The sequence below is a fragment of the Dendrobates tinctorius genome, unplaced genomic scaffold (genome assembly GCF_039654945.1).
Source record: "Dendrobates tinctorius isolate UK_male_01 unplaced genomic scaffold, ASM3965494v1 ptg000032l, whole genome shotgun sequence".
Lineage (NCBI taxonomy): Eukaryota > Metazoa > Chordata > Amphibia > Anura > Dendrobatidae > Dendrobates > Dendrobates tinctorius.
In genome coordinates, this window is record NW_027361700.1 from 21,959,356 (window position 1) to 21,983,049 (window position 23,694).

The 23,694-nt window shown below is 48.5% G+C and overlaps 1 protein-coding gene across 1 annotated transcript in view; it reads left to right on the forward strand.

Moving 5' to 3' along the window:
- Window positions 1-23,694, forward strand: part of ZPBP2 (zona pellucida binding protein 2) — a 202,157-nt gene that overhangs the window by 71,224 nt on the left and 107,239 nt on the right. Inside the window, exon 3 of the mRNA XM_073572279.1 lies at window positions 6,439-6,657. Within this exon, the coding sequence (XP_073428380.1) occupies window positions 6,439-6,657 (219 nt within the window). The remainder of the gene's footprint in view (window positions 1-6,438; window positions 6,658-23,694) is intronic.

Consider the following 23,694-nt stretch of genomic DNA (forward strand, 5'->3'; position numbering starts at 1 on the left):
CGCCGCCATCTTTGTGCAGACAGATAGCAGCGGTCAAATTATAACTGCGCATGTGCTCCTCCTGTACAAAGATGGCGGCGGTCAGTGAATCATTCGGCTGATCCCGGTGGCGGCGTGTTCGCGACGGTGTTCTGCTAGTGGTACCGCGCAAGAGGCTGCATACTGCATATACAGTGCGTGTGGTGCATACGGCATATGCAGAGTATGTGTGTGGTGTGCATTGCGTAAACAGTGTGTGTGTGGTGCGTATGGCATATACAGTGTGTGTGTGTGTGTGCGCGGTGCGTACGGTGTATGCAGTGTGTTAGTGTGTATGTGTGTGGTGCGATGGTGTTCTGCTGGTGGTACCACGCAAGAGGCTGGTACCACCAGCAGTTTCCATATTGTGACACCCATCACTTAGGTGTCCCAGTATGGCAGTCGGTGAACTTCCACCACTTGGAATTTTGGGATCAGGACACATCTGGCCAGAACAGGATGTGAAGACTTTACATGGTAAGTATATATTAGATATACAAAAAGTACTTAACCCCTTCATGACCCAGCCTATTTTGACCTTAATGACCTGGCCATTTTTTGCAATTCTGACCAGTGTCCCTTTATGAGATAATAACTCAGGAACGCTTCAACGCATCCTAGCGATTCCGAGATTGTTTTTTCGTGACCTATTGGGCTTCATGTTAGTGGTAAATTTAGGTCGATAATTTTTGCGCTTATTTGTGAAAAAAATGGAAATTTGGCGAAAATTTCGCAATTTTCAAATTTTGAATTTTATTCTGTTAAACCAGAGAGTTATCTGGCACAAACTAGTTAATAAATAACATTTCCCACATGTCTACTTTACATCAGCACAATTTTGGTAACAAAATATTTTTTTGTTAGGAAATTATAAGGATTAAAAGTAGACCAGTGATTTCTCATTTTTTACAACAAAATTTACAAAACCATTTTTTTTAGGGACCACATCGGATTTAAAGTAATTTCATTTTGAGGGGTCTATTTGGCAGAAAATACCCAGAAGTGAGAACCATTCTAAAAACTGCACCCCTCAAGCTACTCAAAACTACATTCAAGAAGACTATTAACCCTTCAGGTGCTTCACAGGAACTAAAGCAACGTGGAAGGAAAAAATGGACATTTTAATTTTTCCAACAAAATTTTTTTTTTTAGCATCAATTTTTTTCATTTTTACCTGGGCAACAGGATAAAATGGATAATAAAATTTGTTGGGCAATTTCTCCTGAGTATACCGATACCTCATATGTGGTCATAAACCACTGTTTGGGCGCACAGCAGGGTCCTGAAGGGAAGGAGCGCCATTTGACTTTTGGAATGGAAAATTAGCTCCAATAGTTAGCGGACACCATGTCGTGTTTGGAGAGCCCCTGTGTGCCTAAACATTGGAGTACCCCCACAATTGACCCCATTTTGGAAACTAGACACCCCAAGGAACTTATCTAGATGCATAGTGAGAACTTTGAACCCCCAGGTAATTCACAAATTGATCTGTAAAAATGAAAAATTACTTTTTTTTTTTCACAAAAAATTTCTTTTCGCCTTCATTTTTACATGGGCAACAGGATGAAATGGATCCTAAAATTTGTTGGGCAATTTCTCCTGAGTACACCGATACCTCATATGTGGTCATAAACCACTGTTTGGGTGCACGGCAGGGCCCTGAAGGGAAGAAGCACCGTTTGACTTTTTGAATGGAAAGTTAGCTCCAATCATTAGTGGACACCAGGTCGCTTATGGAAAGTGTGTAGTGTACGTCAGGTTGGTGTATGTGGTATAGTGTGCACCACACACACAACAACCTGACTTACACTACGCCACACACACCAACCTGACGTACACTACGCCACACATACCAACCTGACACTACATCAGGTTGGTGTGTGTGGCGTAGTGTATGTCAGGTTGGTGTGTGGTGTACTGTACGTCAGGTTGGTGTGTGTGTAGTACACACCACACACACACCAACCTGACGTACACTACGCCACACACCAACCTGACACTACATCAGGTTGGTGTGTGTGGCGTAGTGTACGTCAGGTTGGTGTGTGGTGTGGTGTAGTGTACATCAGGTTGGTGTGTGTGGTGTAGTACACACCACACACACCAACCTGACATACACTACGCCACACACACACACACCAACCTGACACTACATCAGGTTGGTGTGGTGTAGTGTAGTGTACGTCAGGTTGGTGTGTGTGGTATAGTATACACCACACACACCAACCTGACGTACACTATGCCACACACACACACCAACCTGACGTACACTACGCCACTCATACCAACCTGATACTACATCAGGTTGGTGTGTGTGGCGTAGTGTACGTCAGGTTGGTGTGTGTGGTGTTGTGTTGTGTATGTCAGGCTGGTGTGGGTGAGTTCTGTAGTGGAGTGTCAGGATGTGTTTAGTCCATGTACGTGTGATGAATTCTGAAGCATTCATTCAAATGCAGTCCAGGTTTGTCGGGACACATTTCACATTGGAAACGAGTTTCCCTTCTTGTCCCCCTTTTATAGCATACCCGGCACCTTTTTTTTTTTTTCTCTCCTCACGGGGAAAATGTTGCCCTGGTACCATACGGCAAACTTGAGTTCCAGGGGTGCTGAGACGTGCTCCGTCCTCCTCTCCAAAAATCATGGCCTTTATCACTGCCTCCTGGAAGTCAAGGAAGGAGTGGTTCTGGCCTGCACATCGTGATAGCACGCATGCGTTATACAGTGCCATTTGTACGAGGTGCACAGCCAGTTTTTTGTACCACAACTTCGCTTTCCGCATGGCACTATAGGGCTGGAGGACTTGATCAGAAAGATCAACTCCCCCCATGTGATGGTTGTACGCCAGGACACAGTCCGGTTTGTGGACCGGTGCTGGGGTACCTAGAACGGTGGTGGCCGTGGTGCCGGGACCATGGATTGTGGTCAAGACAAAGACGTCTCTTTTGTCTTTGAACTTGACCATAAGCATGTTGCCGCTACATTGGGCTCGGGTCTCACCCTTTCGGAGAAGCTGCTCAATTAGCGGCAAAGGGAGACCCCTCTGGTTTCTGCGCACGGTACCGCAAGCGACGGTAGCTCTGGCAGAGAGGGACTGAAATAGTGTGATGCTTGTATAAAAGTTATCAACGTATAGATGGTAACCTTTATCAAGCAGAGGGTGGACCAAATCCCACACTATTTTCCCACTCACTCCCAGAGCAGGTGGACATTCTGGGGGCTGGATCCTACTGTCCTTTCCTTGGTAAACTCTAAAGCTGAGAGTGTGCCCTGAGGTACTCTCACACAGCTTGTAGAGTTTCATCCCGTACCTTGTTGCTGAAGTGTTCGACGACTGGCCGAATTTTGAACAGTCAATCAAAATTCGGGTCATCGTGGGGAAGGCTTTCAGTGTTGTCCCTGAAATGAAGAAATTTATGAATAGCCTCAAAATGTTTCTGAGTCATCACCATGCCAAATACTGGAGTTTTGATATAAAATATCAGTACTCCAGATTGGCGAATTTCTGGTTTCTTCACAATCCCCATGTGAAGAACCAGTCCCCAATATTTAATCATTTCTACAGAGTCCACGGGACTCCAAGTAGAGAATGAAGAAATTGGGTGTTCCGCCAAAAATTGCTGGGCTTACAAGTTAGTTTGCTCCACCATGAGACTGACGATTGACTCCGAGAAAAAGAATTTGAAAAAGTCTATTTCCCTGAAGTTGGCAGTCTCAAACTGGATTCCTGATTGGGGAACAAAATCAGGAATCCCTGGAGCAAAATTTTCAGGGACGGGGGTCCAGGAGGGAGACCTAGTGCTAGGTTGGGCGTGACTAGCACTAGGTTGGGGGAAACTCACACTTGGCTGTGAGACTTCCTCCAAGGTCTCCAACTCTTCCTCTAAGGCCTCCGACTCTTCCTCCATGGGCTCCGGACGATTTCTCGTCCTGCGACATCTCGGTGGTGGCAAGTCTGTGTCGCTGGAAGAGGAAGAGTGGGAGGAATAGAGAAAGGTGGGGTCCTCTCTCTCACTATCAGTATCAGAGGCAATAATTTCATATGCCTCCTCAACTGAGTAGACCCTTTGGGACTGGGATGAGCGGGACATTGTGCGTGTGGTGTGTGTAAAAAACCTTTATTTTAGTGTGCGTGTGTATGTGCGAGTGTTTGGTGAAACTTTTTGCTGGAGGAATGGGCTGTCAGCAGGGGACTGTCAGGCGCGCTGGGCGCAGGAGGGGACTGTCAGGCGCACAGAGGGCAGGAGGGGACTGTCAGGCGCACGGAGGGCAGGAGAGGACTGAGGAGATGGAAGTGGAGATAGAACCAGCGGCAGCAGCAGGGGGGGTGATCAGGGGGGCAGGGGGTGATCACTGGGGCTGGGGGATGGTCACCGTGGGCAGAAAGGGGCTGTCAGGAGCAGGAGGGCGCTGAGGAGAGTTAGGTGGAGCTGGAACCAGCGGCGGCAGCAACAGTGGGGGTGATCAGAGGTGCAGGGGGATGATCAGGGGTGCAGGGGGATGATCACCAGGGGCAGAAGGAGGCTGTCAGGCGCGGGGCGGGCAGGAGGTGGATATAAAAAATAGCAGCAGCAAGGGTTAATAAGGGGGGGCAGGGGTTGATCGGGGGGGCAGGGGTTGATGGGGGTGATCACTAGGGCTGAGGGGTGATCACAGGGGGCAGGAGGCGGCTGAGGAGCCTGCAGCAGCAGGGGAAATGATCAGGGGTGCTGGGGGGATGATCAGGGGTGCTGGGAGGATGATCAGGGGTGCTGGGGGATCACAAGGGGCAAAGGGGGGCTGTCAGGCACGGGGGGGGCAGGAGGTGGCTGAGGAGATAAGGAAATAAAAACCTGCAGCAGCAGGGGTTAATCGGGGGGCAGGGGTTAATCAGGGGGGGCAGGGGTTGATGGGGGTGATCACTAGGGCTGAGGGGTGATCACGGGGGCAGGAGGGGGCTCTCAGGCACAGGAGGCAGTAGGTGGCTGAGGAGCTGGCAGAGCTGGAGACAGCAGGTGGATGATCGGGGGTGCTGGGGGAGGATCAGGGGAGCAGGAGATGATCAGGGGGCAGGGGAGATTGAGTGGAGGTGGGAGGGGCTGGAATTAGGCGGCAGGGCAGTAAAATATATTACCGGAGAGCAGTGGTGGCGGCGGCGGTGAAAGCAGCGGCGGTGGCGGTGATCGCAGGTCAGGGCGGCAGTCAGGCACCTCGTTCCTCAGCTTCCACGGACGGGATGAAGTTGAGGAACGAGGCAGCCATGATTTTACTCCGCCCCTCCACATCTGATTGGAGGGCTGGCGTCACATGGACGCTAGCTCCAGTCAGATGCGAGGGGGGTGACAAAAAGGTCACTGGGAGTGATCGTATCCCCGGGGGGGGGGGCGTAGCCACCCCCCCGGGGTCAAGTCTAGGTCCCCCTGTAACTGCGGGTTGGGTGAACTTTCATTGAACCCGCTCACCCGACCCGCAGGAGGGAGATCTTTTCATGACGCCGTATAGGCGTCATGGGTCGTTTTGGCACGACTTTTCATGACGCCAATGTGGCGTCAATGGTCGTGAAGAGGTTAATCACAGGGAGACATATAATATGTATAAAAGGTTTCTCTCGGGAGCGAGAAGAGTCAGGCTTGTTGAATTACAACGCCCAATACATTTGTTGTAGAAGTTAAGCCTCCATCAGCTGTCTGGTTTTAGCTTTCTCCTCTCTATCATTGAAAACACATTTATGTTCAGCTGAACTGAGCATGTGGAGGCCTGTATAGATATCTAAAATATATGAGCAACTTTACTCTAACAATTTGGCCAACAATTTCATTGAAATCAACTTTAGATTGTGAAGTAGGAGTTGTTAAAGTACAACTGATGGACACAAACAGAAGATGCTCCTGTGCAAGAACAGTATATGATCCTTTTACAGACCAATAGCTCATCATAATGCACAATTCCACCTGCTCTCGAGATGGGAATGGAGGCCCTTACCCCTTGGGCACATGTGCTGCTGCACATATTGCACTACAGATATGTCCACCTCTGGGTTTTCTAGCAGTTCGATATTGTTGGCCTATGGTATTTAGCATTTAATTTCCCATTTACATAAATAGGAAATGAGCTACGACACCTGGGAAGTCATTGTTCAGAGCTGTGCTGTTTCAGCTTTGTACACTGTGTACATATGACTCTAGTCAGCTCATCGGTGGAGGTGACGGAATGTCAACAATGTGATACTGATGACCTTTCCTAAAGATAGGTCATCAATGTTTAACTACTGGAAATGCCTATAAAGAGGGATTTATTTTTTTTATATATCTTTATGTACATAAAACGATCTGTTGGCTGAGGATTACCATGATGGCAGGAACAAAAATTCTGCAGTTTTTTGGAAAGTGCCTTGAAGATGGGCTCCTCTGTATATGTAAGCTTATGTTGCTCTTTTCTTTCTAGCTTACCATGAACCAGACTACGTGTACCAGATAGACTTGCGCTACATGGCCATGCCCTGCAATAATCTAATCAATGACAGGTTTGTCATGACTCTTCTTGAGATCATCAAAGAAGTCATCACAGGACTGAACTGTGACCTGCAAAGCATGTTTCATAAATGTCATTTCATCAAAGCCCCAAAGCACTCCATGCAGAACGAGCTCTTTATAAGCTTTAAAGGTAAATGTCAAGTGTGAGGTGGAAAATTAAATACTGCTAGTTTAATTGAAACATAGCAATCATAACCAAGTGTCCTCTGTATCATGAGCTCCGCAATGATCTGTGGGATTGCCAGCGATTTATGGCAGCATGGACCTTCCCATAATACAATTAATTATAGAATAACTGGCTATGTGCAACAATTGTTTTCTTTAACAGAATTAACAATAAGGCTACAATTGAACATAGAGATTTACTGTATGTAGATGTAGTACAGACCTGACAATGATTCAGACCTACACCAGCTAGCTTTATTGCTGTAGAAAATCAATTATACATGATTATTGCCCCCAGGATTTACCATCCTTTCATATATTCCACCTGTTCATCAGTGCTCAAAAAGTAAAATATCAATGGGAATTATATTGAAAATATTAAATACCAGTAAACATATTGTTAGGGCTGGCGGAACGCACCAAATAATAAAATGATCGTAAAATGCGATCGCAGCCCGGGCTCCACCGTGCACAGGTGGTAAACTGCTGCTTAGTAATGGCGGATGTATATAGCGGTATACAAAAGGTCACACGCGGGTTAACGTCACCTGGTGTTAACAGGAGCGGACTCTGTTACGTCACAGAGCCGCAGTACCGCGGAATTTAAATGCCGGAGTCTGTTAGAACTCGCAGAGCTTGGCAAGGGGGCAGACAGAATGCGGTCACAGATCTCTGCCCCAAGGACACGGGGTCAGAGTCCCTCTAGACCTTCTGAGCACGTGGCGTCGCACTTGCGGACACCACTATAGGCGCTGACTATGGTAGAGTGTCGAGCACGTGCACCATGGCGTGTGGAGCCACCGGTGGACACTGATTCCAGTCTCTGGCTCTGCCTCTACCTACACCTAGACCTGGGCACTTAACAGGCTAGGCTGCACAACACATGCGTACCAAGGGTAGGGGTTTCTTAATGAGTCATTCACCAGTGACATTCATACATGCATACAACACTCACTCCACATGGTCTAATCTTTGTCTATATTAGCGCACGGCCGTGCGGTCATGCGATCCTTTTATAGACGCAGCCTTCCGGGACCCTTCTGATGGCCCAATCCGAGCTGCAATAGGACCTGAGCACGTGACCTCCGACCTCCAATGAGAGGTCGTCCCACAGGCATGCTCAGTAGTAGAAAAGCAGGACTTAGTCCCAGGAGCGTCTGCTCACTGCTGACTCATGCATGGTACTATAGCTGAGCCTGGAGTAGCAACCAGACACCTAACATTAGCCTGTGCAAGACGCTGGGACCGACGTCTCTGCTGAGCAGGAACCTCTGCATCCGTAGAGGATTGGGAGACCGCAGAGGACATAGCTTGAGATTCTCCCTGTGCAGTGGGAGAACCTCGGTGCCTAACATTACCCCCCCTCCTAGGGCACCCCCTCCTTGTGCTTCGCTTTGCTCAAAAGCCTGAGTGATCTGTGTGTTCAATAGGTTCCCAGGTCCTGTCCTCTGGGCCATAACCCCTCCAGTCCACCACATAGAACTTTTTACCTCGTTCCTTGCACCCAACAATGCCGTTCACCTCATAATCGTCCGTAGACGAGCCCAATGTCCCAGCAGATGACTCGGAAAACTGGGACATGTGAACTGGTTTTAGGAGGAACACATGAAAGGTGTCGGTGATACCGAGGCGTGGTGGAAGAGCCAGATGGTGTACCACAGGGTTAACCTATTCCAGGACCTTGAAGGGACCTATAAAGTGAGGCGCAAACTTAGTGGTTTCGACTCGCAGCCTGATGTTACGGGCGGAGAGCCACACTAGATCGCCATGAGCAAAGGTCAGAGCGGGGCGCCGGTGAGCATCGGCGGAAACCCTCACTCTCTCCTTGTAGGCCCGGATGACATTCTGTGTGTGGTCCCAAATGCCACGTGCCTCCACCACCCAGTCTGCCACCCTAGAGTTGGTGGAAGACATGGGCATCGGCACAGGAACCCGCAGATGCTGGCCGTAGTTAAGGAGGAATGGGGTTTGTCCAGTGGAATCAGCTATGGCATTGTTTAGCGCAAACTCTGTCCACGGCAGCAGGGACGGCCAGTTATCCTGCCTGGCCAAAACAAAATGTCGCAGATATGTGATTAGGGTCTGGTTGGCCCTCTCTACCAACCCATTCATCTCGGGATGGTAAGCTGAAGAGAGAATCAGCGTCGCGGGATGGTAAGCTGAAGAGAGATTCAGCTCAATGCTGAGCAGACGACAAAGCTCTCTCCAGAACCGAGACGTAAACTGGGGACCCTGGTCACTGACGATTTTGTCAGGCATGCCGTGTAGACGGAAAACGTGCCTAATGAACAACACCGCCAAGACCTGTGCAGAAGGCACCCGCGGAAGAGGCACCAAGTGCACCATTTTGGAGAAATGGTCAGTGACTACCCAAATAATGTGCAGCCACGAGACTTGGGTAAGCCCACCACAAAGTCCATCCCGACCATCTCCCAGGGCCTGTCTGCCACCGGCAGAGGGTAAAGTAACCCAGCAGACCGTTGCCGAGGAGACCGATTCTTGACGCAGGAGACATGCCCGAATATAGTCCCCGACGTCACGGGCCATATGTGGCTACCAGTACTTCCTCGCCAGGAGCTCAGATGTCCTCTTGGTCAAAAATTGTCCACCTACCCTGGACGAGTGAGCCCAAGAGAGAACCTCCGGTCACAAATTAGGTGGAACGAAAGTCTTGCCCGGGGGCACAGACTCTAGCGAAACCAGGGCCACAGTTCTCAGGCTCTCTGAAATGACAATTAACCAAGGCTCCTCCTCTGATGACACTACAGAGTGGAGAAAGCATCGGCTCGAATGTTCTTCTCCCAGAAAAGAAAAGAAAGTGGAGGGTGAAGTGGAAGCGGGAGAAGAACAAGGACCATCTAGCCTGGCGAGAATTTAACCGCTGAGCAGTTTGTAGGTACACCAGATTTTTGTGGTCAGTGTAGACTTGGAAGGGATAGCGAGCCCCCTCCAGGAGGTGTCTCCATTCTGAAAAGGCCAACTTCATGGCTAGCAACTCCCTGTCCCCGATGGAGTAGTTCCTCTCCGCCGGTGAGAATTTCTTAGAAAAGAAAAAGCAAGGATGCTTCCGACCTTGAGCATCCTTTTGGAACAGGACTGCTCCAGCATCGACGGATGAGGCATCCACCTCTATAGTAAATGGTTTATTCACATCGGGGCAATGTAAAATGGGAGAGCAAGCGAAGTGAGACTTAATAGAGAGGAAAGCCTTGGAGACCTCCTCCGACCACAATTTAGGATTTGCTCCCTTCTTGGTGAGGGCAACCAAGGGAGCTACCAAAGTTGAGAAGTGGGGGATGAATTGGCGGTAGTAGTTGATAAATCCCAAAAAACGCTGCACCGCTTAAAGGGAATGAGGCTCCTGCCAATCCATCACTGCCTGTAGCTTGGCAGGATTCATGGCCGATCCCTGGGTAGAGATGATATAGCCCAGGAAAGGCAAGGACTCCTGCTCTCCTGCTCAAACACACAATTCTCAAACTTAGCATAGAGGGAGTTTTCCCATAGGAGGTTGAAGACTTTGCATACATCTCTCCGGTGGGAGTCCATATCTGGAGAGTAGATGAGAATATTATCCAGATAGACTACAACTGAGGTGGTTAGCATATCCCGGAAGATGTCATTCACAAAGTCTTGGAAGATGGCTGGAGCATTACAAAGCCCGAAGGGCATCACCAGGTATTCATAGTGCCCATCCCTGGTGTTAAATGCAGTCTTCCATTCATCCCCCTCAAGGATGCGTATCAGGTTGTAGGCACCCCGCAGATCAAGCTTTGTGAAAATCCTCGCTCCCCGCAACCTATCGAAAAGCTCCGATATCAGGGGCAGAGGGTACTTGTTCTTAACCATAATGGCGTTAAGACCCCTGTAGTCTATGCCTGGACGTAGCTCCCTGTTCTTCTTCTGTACGAAGAACCCCACCCCCGCAGGTGACACTGACTTCCTAATGAATCCTCTTGCCAGATTCTCCGTCTCCGGGAGAGAGAGAGGATAAACCCGACCCTGGGGAGGCTCCGCACCAGGAAAGAGGTCAATAGGACAGTCACAGAGACGGTGAGGCGGAAGCGTCTCCGCTGCCTTCTTGGAGAACACATCCAGATAGGGCCAATAGTGTTTGGGGAGAGAGGAAAGATCTGTGGGTACCTCTGTAGTAGCAACCTGAAGGTAATCCCTCTGACATCTACCCTCACAGGATTTACTCCATCCCAGAATTCTCCCTGAAGACCACTCTATATGAGGGGAGTGATAGCGTAGCCATAGCATCCCTAAGAGAACCTCATCAATTCCCTCGGGCATGACTAGCAGAGAGATGATCTGATGGAATGGAGACATGGCTAGAGTAAACGGGATGGTCTGATGTGTTATCTGTGAGGGTAATGTCGACCCATTTATCACTCGTATGGTCAGTGGCTTGGCGAGCATCACCAGTGGAATTGCATGCCATCGGGCGAAGGCAGAAGACATAAAATTGCCCTCCGCCCCAGAATCCACGCATAGCTCTACCACCTGGGTGGATGGGCCAATACCGATTGTCCCCCTAAAGGTGAGCTTAGAGGATGGCGTCGCTGCGTCTAGTGAACCAGCTCCTAAGGTCACTAAGCGCGGACATTTCCTCGCTTGCTGAGGACATCTAGAGGCAAGATGTCCCGACTGCCGGCAGATACGACAGACCATGCGTGTACGCGTGGTCCGGGACTGAGATCCCGCTCGAAACACCTCCATGGCCTCCTGTGGCTCAGACTTCTGGGCTGGAGATTCCAGAGGTTTGGCGAAGATGGGAGCCAGCCGAAACCTCTGCCTACACTGGGCTCGTTAAAGCGAAGGTCGATGTGGGTAGAAACCGCTATTAGCTCCTCCAGTGTGGCAGGAATCTCCCTAGTGGCCAGAGCGTCTTTTACATAGTCAGCCAACCCCCTCCAAAACACGGGAATGAGGACTTTATCTGGCCACTCCAGCTCGGAAGCCAAATATTTGCAAATATTTTAAAGAGCATAAATTGTTTTCTACTCCTGTTGTAATAAGCTGTAGTCAGTGTAATAGATTTCTAGTAGTGATGATGGAGTATGCTCGGATGAGGTGTTATGCAAGCACACTTGTGTCCTAATTGAGTACTTTCGGTGTGCTCAAAAAAAAATACTCGAGTCTCCACGGCTGTGTGTCTTGTGGCTGTTCGATACCCGCAGCATATGCAGGGATTACCTGTTTGTTAGGCAATCACTGCATGTGTTGCGGCTGTTGAACAGCAACGAGACACGCTGAAAATTCTCAATTAGGGAACAAGTGTGCTTGCATAACACCTTAAGCCTCTTTCACACATCCGTTTGTCTCCATCAGTCAAAATCCGCCGTTTTGCAAAAAAACGGATCCGCCATTTTTCTTGGCGGATCCGTCTTTTTTCCCATTGACTTGCATTATCGGCGGATCTTGACGGATGGTCATCCGTTGGATCCGTTTTTTTACGGATCCGCCAAAATTTTGGCGTCCGCTGACATGACTGGACGGACCATGAAACATTTTTTTTGCCTGGCCGGATCCGCATTTTTCACAGCGCATGCCCGGAAGAATTACCTTTGGCAGAAATTTAACCCTAAACCCGGTTGTGGCGGCTGAAAAAAATTCTCATTCATTCTCTCTCTCTCTCACACAGACATATCCATTTTTACCAGAACACACGGGCCGCAAAATGTGCCGCACTCGTGCACACGGAGAACAGTGCACACTATCCTCCATGTGCAGGACGGCCGCAGGGGAAGTAGCGCTACTGTAGGCCACTGTTTCCCGGTGGCAGGTGCTGAACGCGGCTGTCATCCATTCTCCCCTGCTCTTTCGGCAAGCAGGGGAGAATGAATGAAAAACTGACCTGCTGTGACCTAGGGACCATCAGAGAATGGAAATGATGAGGTCCTGAAGTCACAGCAGGTCAGTTTTTCTTTCATTCATTCTCCTCTGCTTGCGCTGATCACGGCAGAGCAGGGGAGAATGGATGAGAGCCGGCTTCACAGCACCTGCCGCCGGGGGACAGCGGCTTTCAGTAGCGCTTCTTCCCCGGTGGCCGTCCGTGTGGTCCTGATGCGGCACACGGTTGCCACACGTGTGCTGCACGTAGTACACAGATGGACACACAGACACTGATATCTCCGGTACCGGTTTTTCCGGTACCGGTAATATCAGGACGTGTGAAACTGGCCTCATTCAGGATTTTTTGCTCTCTAATTTTGCACAAAAAATATAATTGTTCCATGCTGCATTCAATGGCAGAACTCACCCCAGGGCTTGTATTTTTGGTCTGAGTGCTGCCCATGGAAAAACCGGACAGCACTCGGACCAATGATTTTCAATGGGGTAGTACAGATGAATAATTTTTTTCACTGATCGAAGTAGCGTGTGAAAATAATTGGAGCATACACTGTTTTTTTTCCATAAATCAGTGACACTCTGCCATTCAAGTCTATGGGTGCATAAAAAATCTGATACAATACTGAGGCAGAGTATAGAATCTGATTAATAGCTGCTGTTAAAAAAAACTTATTGCACAACGATGACAAGTAAGGAAAAAATCATCCCACTTTTCTGTACGAAACGCTGAATGATTGTTTTATGCGCTTGTGTGAACCTACCCATTAAAGGAACTTGTTAGGTCCTTTATGTTTAGAAATGCCGGGTTACTTCTAGTCTGATCCTTGTCATTCTATTTTCCCAAGTTGGAAGTGTAATGTTGCAGGAAAGAAAGCTTGCAAAACTCTGGCCTCTCAATACCTAGAAGAGCTGTAATGGCAACCGTATATATAACTAGGAACTAGAATTTATAACAACTTGACAAAAGAACCCAGGAGCTTTACATGTACTGGTGGCTTTGTGCAGTTTCATGAACTAAAACCTAGTTAAAATAAATGTGAAAAATATATATTAACCCATAGATGGCACTCATTCACCAATTATCATGTCATTTACATGGTAATATAACACAAGTGTTGAATTTCTGGTTCTATGTATATAAGCTCATCATTTATAGATTTCAGATTACCTCCTTCAGGACGGAGTCATTTATCATTACTTAATGCGTTGTTAATAAAAGGGAATCTATTCATAATTGTGTCTTTCTTTCAGCTTGGTAAAGATGCCAGTATTTTCGTCAGTATTTTACCTCACTATTTGTCTGCCAAAACCAGGAATGGGTGATAAAGTTGAGCGAATTTCTTCAGGTCCCTGCTTATTCGGCAAGCTATAGCGCTTACCGAATAAGCTGCATAGGGAACCCGGCTTCCTGGATCGCGCCGGCTGATCAGCTGTTCGACGTTGCAGCTGCATGTGTCGCGGCGGTGTGACAGTAACAGCACATGCATGGAGAGCCTTTTTGTTGGACTCTCCATGCATGTGTTGTGACTGTCACACAGCCATGACACTGGAGCTTCAAAGTCGAACAGCTTATCAGCGATACAGGAAGCTGATTCCCTCTGCAGCTTATTCGGTAAGCGCTATAGCCTGCCGAATAAGCAGGGACCCGAGCAAATTCGCTCAACTCTAGTGATAAATACAGAAGTGGTGACGTGTTTCTGTTATACATTTTCCTCTGACTTTTCCACTCCTGGTTTTGGCTTACAAATACACAAGGTAAAATACTGACCAAATACTGATAGTGTGAACGTGGCCTTATGTTCTAAGCAGCTCCATACTAAGGAGCCTTAGGCCACGTTCCCACAATGAGCTTTTGGTTCATTTTTGGAAATGTGTATTTTTGCTGCATCAAAAATGCAGCATCTTACAGGTGTAGAAAAGTGGATGGGATTTCTAGAAATCTCCTGTCCACCAAGCTTTTATGTTACTCAGTGTAAACTGACCTGCGGTGCTTTTTTTAAAGTGCATAGTATGTCAATTTCTCTTGCAGGTACACTGAGTTTTCTGTGCGGATTTCCCCATAGACTTGCATTAGGTGCAGAAATTCCGCAGGCTAAAAATGCGAATGTGGTTTTAGTGCGTTTCCACAGTGGAAACGCATAGGAAAAGCATGTAATTGGCACCTAAGTATATCAATAAAGTTTTGTCAAAGCAAAAAAACAGGAGTATCAAAAGCAAATTAGCTATATTTACAGCATGACACCAAACAGAGACAAAAAACACTTATGGAGCACCAGGAATATGGAGCACCAGGAATCTTTAGATTTGTTTGTACTTGACAAATTGCCTTTTCCAGTCATTCTGGGGTTACCCTGGTTAAAAGTGCACAATCCTGTACTTGACTGATTGTCAAATACTATAAGATCCTGGGGTCAGGGGTGTTATGGGAAATGTTGTGATGTACACATCGCTGCTGTGGTGAAAAATGAGCTACCTGACCTGAAGCCATTCAGGAATTCTGGAAAGTATTTTCTGAAGTTGAGTCACAAGCTCTACCACCACATAGAGATTACGATTGCGCTATTGAGTTCGTCCCAGGTGCTACTCTCCCTAAGAGTCGTTTATTTAATCTGACGATCCCCGAAAGGGAGGCCTTAAAGGAATATCTGCAGACTACTCTTGCTGCAGGTCATATAAGGCCCTCCAAGTCCCCTGTGACTGTGGGATTCTTTTGTCAAAAAGAAAGATGGGGGTCTTAGGCCGTGTTTGGACTTCAGGGAGATTAACAAGATCACTGTGCGCAATCCTTACCCCTTGCCGCTAGTTCCGAATTTGTTTAAACGATTAGTTGGAGCCAAGTGGTTCTCTAAGATTGATCTTCGTGGGATATATAATTTTCTGCAAATTAAAGAAGGTGATGAATGGAATGCAGCCTTTAATACCCCAGAAGGTCATTTTGAGTGTCTAATAATGCCTTTTGGCCTTACAAATGCTCCGTTGTTCTTTCAAAATTTCATCAAAGACATTCTGAGGCCGTTGATCGGTAGGAGTGTTATCGTTTATTTGGATGATATTTTGATCTACTCGCCCGATCTAGAGTCGCATTGGTAGAGAGTCTGCAAGGTTCTGCAGATTCTGAGAGAAAACACACTCTTTGCTAAACTGGAGAAATGCGAGTTTGCGGTACAGAAAATTAGCTTTTTGGGGTACATTGTTTCCAGTGATTGGTTTGAGATAGACCCGGTGACGGTTCAGGCGGTATTGGAGTGGCCAAGACCTGAATGCTTGAAGTCAATTCAGAGATTCTTGGGGTTTGCTAATTATTACAGAAAATTCATAAAGAATTTTTCGGTTATCGCCAAATCCCTTACTGATCTGACTAAGAAGGGTGCCAATACTGTCCAATGGTCCCCTGAGGCTGTTAAGCCTTTGAGCATCTCAAGGAGAAGTTTAGCTCTGCTCCTGTTTTGATCCAGACAGACGAGACTAAGCCCTTTCTGGTCGAGGTGGATGCCTCCTCAGTAGGAGTGGGGGCTGTTTTGTCACAGGAGGGAGAGGATGGGGTACATCCCTGTGCGTTCTTTTCTAAGAAATTTTCAGAGGCAGAGCTCAACTAGGATGTTGGGAACCGATAATTGCTGGCTATTAAGCTTGCGTTTGAGCATTGGCAACATTTTTGGAAGGCGCTAGACATCCTATACAAGTCTATACTGATCATAAGAATCTGATCTGTCTGAATGCTGCTAAACGTTTAAATGCTCATCAAGCCAGGTGGGCATTGTTTTTTGCTCAGTTCCATTTCTCTGTGACATATATCCCTGGGACAAAGAATGTTAGAAGCTAATGCTTTGTCTCAAATTTTCTCCATAGCGGTTAATACTGAAAAGGAGGAATCTATACTGCAGAAAGGGGTGGTGGTGGCAGCTTTAGGTTCTGAGTTGGAAAATAACATTGTTAAAGCCCAGGATGCAGCACCAACCAACACTCCGTATGGGAAATTGTTTGTGTCTAAAGCCCTGAGGAGAGCTTTGTTTGCGGAATGTCATGAGTCTTGTTTTGCGGGTCATCCAGGGATTGCCGAAACTAGAAAGTCGATCAGTCGGAATTTCTGGTTGCCGGGGTGGCTAAGAGAAATCATCCAGTAGGTGCGTCAGTGTACCGTGTGCGCTAGGTCTAAGGCTTCTCATGCTCCAGTGGCAGGGTTGTGGTAGACCGGTTTAGTAAGATGTGTCATCTGGTCCCATTCAATAAATTACCCTGCGCTAAGACACTTGCCTGGGAATTTGTGAAAGAGATTGTCAGACTCCATGGTGTCCCTACGGACATTGTCTCCGATAGGGCACCACAGTTTGAGGCTCGATTTTGGCGTGCCTTTTGTGACAGACTTAAGGTTCATTTGTCATTTTCGTTGGGTTATCATGCAGAGTCCAATGGACAGACCGAGAGGAAGAACTAGGACGTTGAGAAGTTTTTGAGATGTTTTGTAGCAGACAATCAGGAGATGTGGTCGGAATATCTACCATTAGCTGAGTTTTCTCTCAATAATCATACGTCTTCTTCGGCTGGGTGTTCTCCTTTTTTTTTTGTTGTACTGGGAAGAATCCATCTTTCGATCCTTTTTCTAGGATTGGGGCAGCGGTGCCTGAGGAGGAGAGTTTTTTTGGAAATTTGGAAAGGGTTTGGACCAGTGTGCACCATAATCTGAATCAGGCTAATAGGAGCTGTCAAGAACACAGCACTGAACTTGCTCACTGAGCCAGTGCGTGTGTCCTGAGTAAAGAGAACTGTGCCCAAAGATACCTGTGGAGCGGGCAGCAGCCGAATAGGTGCGTACTTCAGAGCAGCAGGACCTGAAGCACGTGACTGCTAGGGGCGTAGCCTAAACTCCAGAGTGCTAGGAGCTGCAAGATAACTCCTAGCAGGGTAACTGTGAGACAAAGTTACCAAGGGGCATTATTATTATTTATTATTTATTATTATAGCGCCATTTATTCCATGGCGCTTTACATGTGAGGAGGGGTATACATAATACATACAAGTACAGTAATCTTAAACAATACAAGTTACGACTGGTACAGGATGAGAGAGGACCCTGCCCGCGAGGGCTCACAATCTACAACGGGATGGGTGAGGATACAGTAGGCAAGGATAGAGCTGGTCGTGCAGCGGTTTGGTGGATCGGTGGTTACTGCAAGTTGTAGGCTTGTCGGAAGAGGTAGGTCTTCAAGTTCTTTTTGAAGGTGTCCATGGTAAGCGAGTCTGATATGTTGTGGTATAGAGTTCCAGAGTAGAGGGGATGCACGGGAGAAATCTTGTATGCGATTGTGGGAAGAGGAGATAAGAGGGGAATACAGAAGGAGATCTTGTCAGGATCGGAGGTTTCGTGCAGGTAAGCACCGGGAGACTAGGTCACAGATGTACGGAGGACTCAGGTTGTGGATGGCTTTGTATGTCATGGTTAGGGTTTTGAACTGGAGTCTTTGGGTAATGGGGAGCCAGTGCAGGGATTGACAGAGGGGAGAGGCCGAGTAATAGCGGGGGGACAGGTGGATTAGTCGGGCAGCAGAGTTAAGTATAGATTGGAGGGTTGCGACAGTGTTAGAGGGGAGGCCACAGAGCAGGAGGTTGCAGTAGTCAAGGCGGGAGATGAGGGCATGGACTAGGGTTTTTGCAGATTCTTGGTTGAGGAATGTACGGATCCGTGAAATATTTTTGAGTTGAAGTCGGCAGGATGCGGAAAGGGCTTGGATATGTGGTTTGAAGGAGAGATCAGTGTCAAGGATAACCCCGAGGCAGCGAACTTGTGGGACTGGAGAGAGTGGGCAGCCGTTTACTTTAATGGATAGGTCTGTTTGGGGAGGTCACGTGAAATGGGCGAAAGATGATTAATTCTGTTTTGTCCATATTAAGTTTTAGAATCTAGCGGAGAAGAAGGATGAAATAGCAGACAGACATTGAGTGATTCTGTTTAGTAGGGAGGTGATATCTGGTCCAGAGATGTAGATCTGTGTGTCATCAGCATAGAGATGATACTGAAAGCCATGAGATTCTATGAGCTGTCCGAGGCCGAAGGTGTAAACGGAGAAGAGCAGGGGCCCTAGGATTGAACCTTGCGGGACTCCGACGGATAGGGGGCGCGGTGAGGAGGTGGTGTGCGAATGGGAGACGCTGAATGTCCGGTCTGCTAGGTATGACGCAATCCAAGATAGGGCCAAGTCTGTGATACCAAGAGATGAGAGGTTCTGTAGTAATAGGGAATGGTCCACTGTATCAAAGGCAGAGGACAGGTCCAGGAGGAGGAGGACAGAGTAGTGTCGCTTGGCTTTGGCGGCTAGTAGGTCATTGGTGACCTTAGTTAGTGTAGTTTCAGTGGAGTGGTGTGGCCGGAAGCTGGATTGCAAGTGGTCAAGTAGGGCGCAAGAAGAGAGGTGGGAGGATAGTTCAAGATGGATGTGTTGTTCCAGTAGTTTTGAGGCATAGGGGAGAAGTGATATAGGGCGATAGCTAGATACAGAGGATGGGTCAAGAGAGGGCTTTTTGAGGATAGGTGTGATTGAGGCATGTTTAAAGCTTGAGGGGAAAACACCAGTTGTTAGTGATAGGTTGAAGAGATGGGTTAGGGTTGGGATGAAGACTGTGGTGAGGTTTGGGATGAAGTGGGATGGGATCGGGTCAAGTGCACAGGTAGTGAGATGTGATCTTGAGAGTAGAGTGGAGAGTCCTATCTATAGGTCTTCGCTTGAGATTAACCTAGGATCGTCGGTGGGTCTGTTCACTAGGAATGGGTCGCCCACTCCATCATAAGGTATCAGCCTAGTCGCAGTGCAGGGTCATTTTTCCCCCTCCTACCCTAGTCCTGTGCTGCAGTGCCGTAACAATTTGGTTAGTTGCGTTTTTTAGTTCAATTTTTTTTTTATCAGGTTTTTCAGCTTTTTTGTCTCAATCAGGTATTGTGTTTTAACCCCCTTAACAACTGCCGATATGTATTGTGGTGTAGTTACCACTATGTCAGCTAGGGGGCGCTGTGTGGGTGTCCCAGGACGGGTGTACAGGCACATTCAGTGTGGTAACAGGAGCAGGGTCCTAAATGACCATTATGGGTCTCAAGGTGGGTGGCCTTGGGATGCAGGCTCCAGGGTGTATTGATCAGCAGAGGTACTGCTGATCTTTCTGTTACACTGTCAGGGAAGCCTGTGTGTGTCTATACAACCTTTAGTGATGTCATAGCCATGTGATCACCTGTGGGTGTGGTTACAGGGCTATGTAATTGAGGTGTTTGGCACATGTGAGAGAGTGTGGAGGGAGTCTGTCTGAGTGTGGACAGACTTCCATGTGTCCAGGCGGGACACTACAGAGGTTGTATATGGGGAGGACTACACCTCCCAGCATGTGCTGAGACTCTCGGTCCGAGTCTGAAGCCACGGACGTTTATGTTCTTTTGTGCCTAAGCTAGAGGCTATTTTGGTGATACGCTGATTTATGGTTTAAGGAGCAAATAAACCTCATGAATTTGGGGAAGAACCTGCCTCATGATTGTCTCCCGCTGCACCTGAGCGAGTCACATCCCTACAATTGGTGACAGACTGCGGGCAGCGACTCCCAGAAGCACGTGTGGCAGTGCTGGCGATTCTGAGCCAGAAGAGAAGACTGTCTGACAACCGTGAGTAATACTGACCGAGGTCAGAGAAAGTGACTGTGTTAATATTTGTGGGATACCTCTGAGGAGAAGAGGCATCCGAGAACCTGTGTGGCCGACACAGGTAACAGACAGGAGTCTGTGTTGCACTGACCAGGGTCAGTGAGAGACTGTGTCCCTGGAGGGGTCAGTGAGCAAGGTCCTGGAGGGTCAGTGTTGGGAGGAGCCCTGAAGCACGTGCTATGACCTTGGACCTGGTGAGGCGTGTGTTGGGCAGTCTCAGGTGGAGACGGATGTCCTGAAGAGCACTCGCTGAGCCCCTGGACCTGGTGAGACCGGTGTGTTGGGAAACCTTGGGAGGAGGGCTGCTCCCTGAAAAGCACCCGGTGTGCGCCTGTGTGTTGGACGGTCTCAGGTGGAGACGGTACGTCCTGAGTGGCACACGAACAGGACACGTGAGAGACTGTGCATGTGTTTTTTTTTTTTGTTTTTTGTTTTTTTTTTCTTTTCCTCTGCAAAACCTGAAGGTGCTTGCTGTGGCTCAGTGGGGTCACGAAGGTCTCGCAGCACAGGGTCCTGGTGTTTTTCCTTTTTTGGGATCTGCCCTGGGAGCATTGGTAGCAGACGCTGTCTGTCTACACCATCCTGCTGCAGCTTTATTGCATGTGACTAAGCGGATACAGTAGTTGTGGCTTTACACAACTATTGAGGGTGAGTACCCTGTATCATTGCTTCATAACCCATTATACCTGCACTGGTAAGGCCCTATGGGCGCGCTTTTGTGGTTTTTATATTTGAGGGTGACAAGCGGTTTCCGGTAACCCGGCGGGGTTAAGGCTGTGTGCACACGCTGCGGATTCCGCTGCGTTTCCGCAGCGGTTTTGGCCGCTGCGGACACGCAGCAGTTTTAGCTGCGGTGTATAGTACCATTCATTTGAATGGAAAAGCAAAAAACGCTGTGCCGACGCTGCGGAAAAAAACGCGCGGATTTGCTGCGGTTTTGAATCCGCAGAAAGAATTGCATGTCAATTCTTTCTGCGGAAACCGCTGCGGGTTCCTATCTCCACCATTGTGGAGATAGTGAATCCGCAGGACCAAACCGCAGGCAAAACCGCAGATAATCCGCAGGTCTTTGGACCTGCGGATTATCTGCGGTTTTTGCAAAATCCGTGCGGATTAATCCGCAGCGGAATCCGCAGCGTGTGCACACAGCCTAAGAAGGGGACAAGCGGCTTCTGGTGGATCGGTGGGTCCACGAAGATGGCGCAGCAGGAGCTGCAGTGACACCAGCCGCTGTGTGTGTGTGAACAGCAGCCGGAGGTGCCAGTGATCAGTGACAGCAGGAGCTGTGGTGGTGCCAACAAAGACTTGTGTGGTATCGTTAAAAGACAAACTGTACTGTGTGAACTGTGGCATAAGAAGTTCTGCAGAACGGACATGGGGAAATCCCAAAAGGGGGCGGTGACCCAAAAGGGAGTGGTAACCAAAAAAGGGGTGGAGTCCCAAAAGGGGGCGGTGACACAAATTGGAGTGGTAACCCAAAAAGGGGTGGAGTCACAAAAGGGGGCGGTGACCCAAATTGGAGTGGTAACCCAAAAAGGGGTGGGGTCCCAAAAGGGGGCGGTGACCCAAATTGGAGTGGCAACCCAAAGTGGGGTGGTGGTCCAGAAAGTGGCCAAGTGTGAAGAAGTGACAGCACTGGGTGACTCAGTAGGTATGTCTGGAGTACCGCAGTGTATGTGCAGGTCTTTTTCAGAATGTGGAATATCCTTTCCAGGTAGTATTGATGGGCCACAGATGTGTACAGTGATGCTGCATCGGGAAGGAGCCTTTGGTCGGCTGGACTCAGAGAGTCAGGTGACTCTGACAGGAACGCCTCTCGTTTTCTCTCTGACCGAGAAAAACGTCAGGGTTCGCTGTAAACACGGGGTCACGGTGAACTACGCAGTAGACACAGTAGTGTTTGAGGGGACCAAAGGTGGTGAGTGCCAAGGTAGAGGAATACCACGGGACTTAGTCTATGCCTGGGAGAGGGGCCGGGACTTTCTTTTGTTTGATGACGTTTGGTCTGACGATGGAGATGCTTCGACTGTGGGACAAGCAGACACTGAGACAGTGACGGCTCCTGACATGGACAGGTCAGAGGTAGAACTGACCAGAGGAAGAAGTACATCTGCCCAACTGACGGACCTGACGTCTCGTGATAAGACAGATGGTGGGCTGGGAGATGAGACTACTGGACTAGACACATTGGTGCTGGACGGTAACTGGAGGGTTCACTCGACTGGGGTGACTGACCCAGTGGTACCCTTTAACGATATAATTAAAGAGGTAGTGGTGCGACACGTGATGGACAAAAGAGAACAAGATCGTGAGATACAGCTGATAAAGGAGACTGTAACAGAACATGTCGAACGGGAAAGAGTCTAAGGCAAGCAGCTGAGCACAGAGTGGATGAGCTGGAGAAGGAAGTCTCTGAGCTCAGAGGTCACCTGTCAGCGTGTAAAACCATGAACAAGACCCTGTTGGAAGATATGGAGGTGCTCAGAGAGGCCCAAGAGAAGCATCAACAGGAGATTCTCAGGAGAGAGGATGAGCGTCGCTACCTGGCAGAGGAGAAAGATAAAGTTCTGCAAGAACTCAGTGGAGTAGTAAAAGGTCTTCTGCAGGAGAAGTGGAGGGGCGAAGATGTACAGCGGCCTTGCCCGACTGATAGCAAGGCAGAACTGCCAAAGCCCATCTTGGAAAAGGGTCCTGAAGACTGTAAATCTCAGGAAGATGGTGAGCCAAGAGCTGCACAAGACAGTCACCCGGTCTTGGCAGATACCTTGAGGGAAGTGTCCGTGGGGAACCCAGAGCCATCTGTCCAGGATGAGAGCAAGTCCATGACCTTCAAGTGTGTGATGGAGGTACCCGAAGACGTGCGAGAAGCGTGTGCCAGCGAAGGTGTGCATGAGACCTTTAAAAAGGCAGTAAAGGCCTATAGTGTGAGCTGGGCACCAGAAACAGACCAGTTGGTGATACTGGCAGAAACGGAAGACACAGAGAGAAGGGTGGCTGTCCTGAAGGAGATGCACCTACAATGTCTCCGCACGAAACAGATGCTCGTGAAGCGTAATTGGAAAGCCGCTCGACGTCTGGAGCTTGCAAGGGAAGCACAAATTCGGCTGGGCTTTGTGGAAGACATAATTCCGGTGCCCAGAAATCTGGTGGGGAAAGTCATTGGCAGACTTGGAAAGGTGATGCAGGAGATGGTGAATTGATCCTGTGTGAAGAGAGTGAGGATCTCACCTGCTGGTGAAATCCAAGTCGTTATTGAAGATGACATGGTTCCTGTCATTGTGGTTGGTTCGGTGGAAAGCATTGGGAAGCTTCGCATGCTCCTGGAATATCGGGTAGCGTACCTGAAGGAGATTGAGCAGCTAAGACAGGATCGACTGCAGATGAATGAGCAGATAGAGAACGTCAGGTGGCGTCCCCCTCCAACCCAAGGTGTAAGGACCCGAAGGGATCCTCCAAGGAATGAAAGGA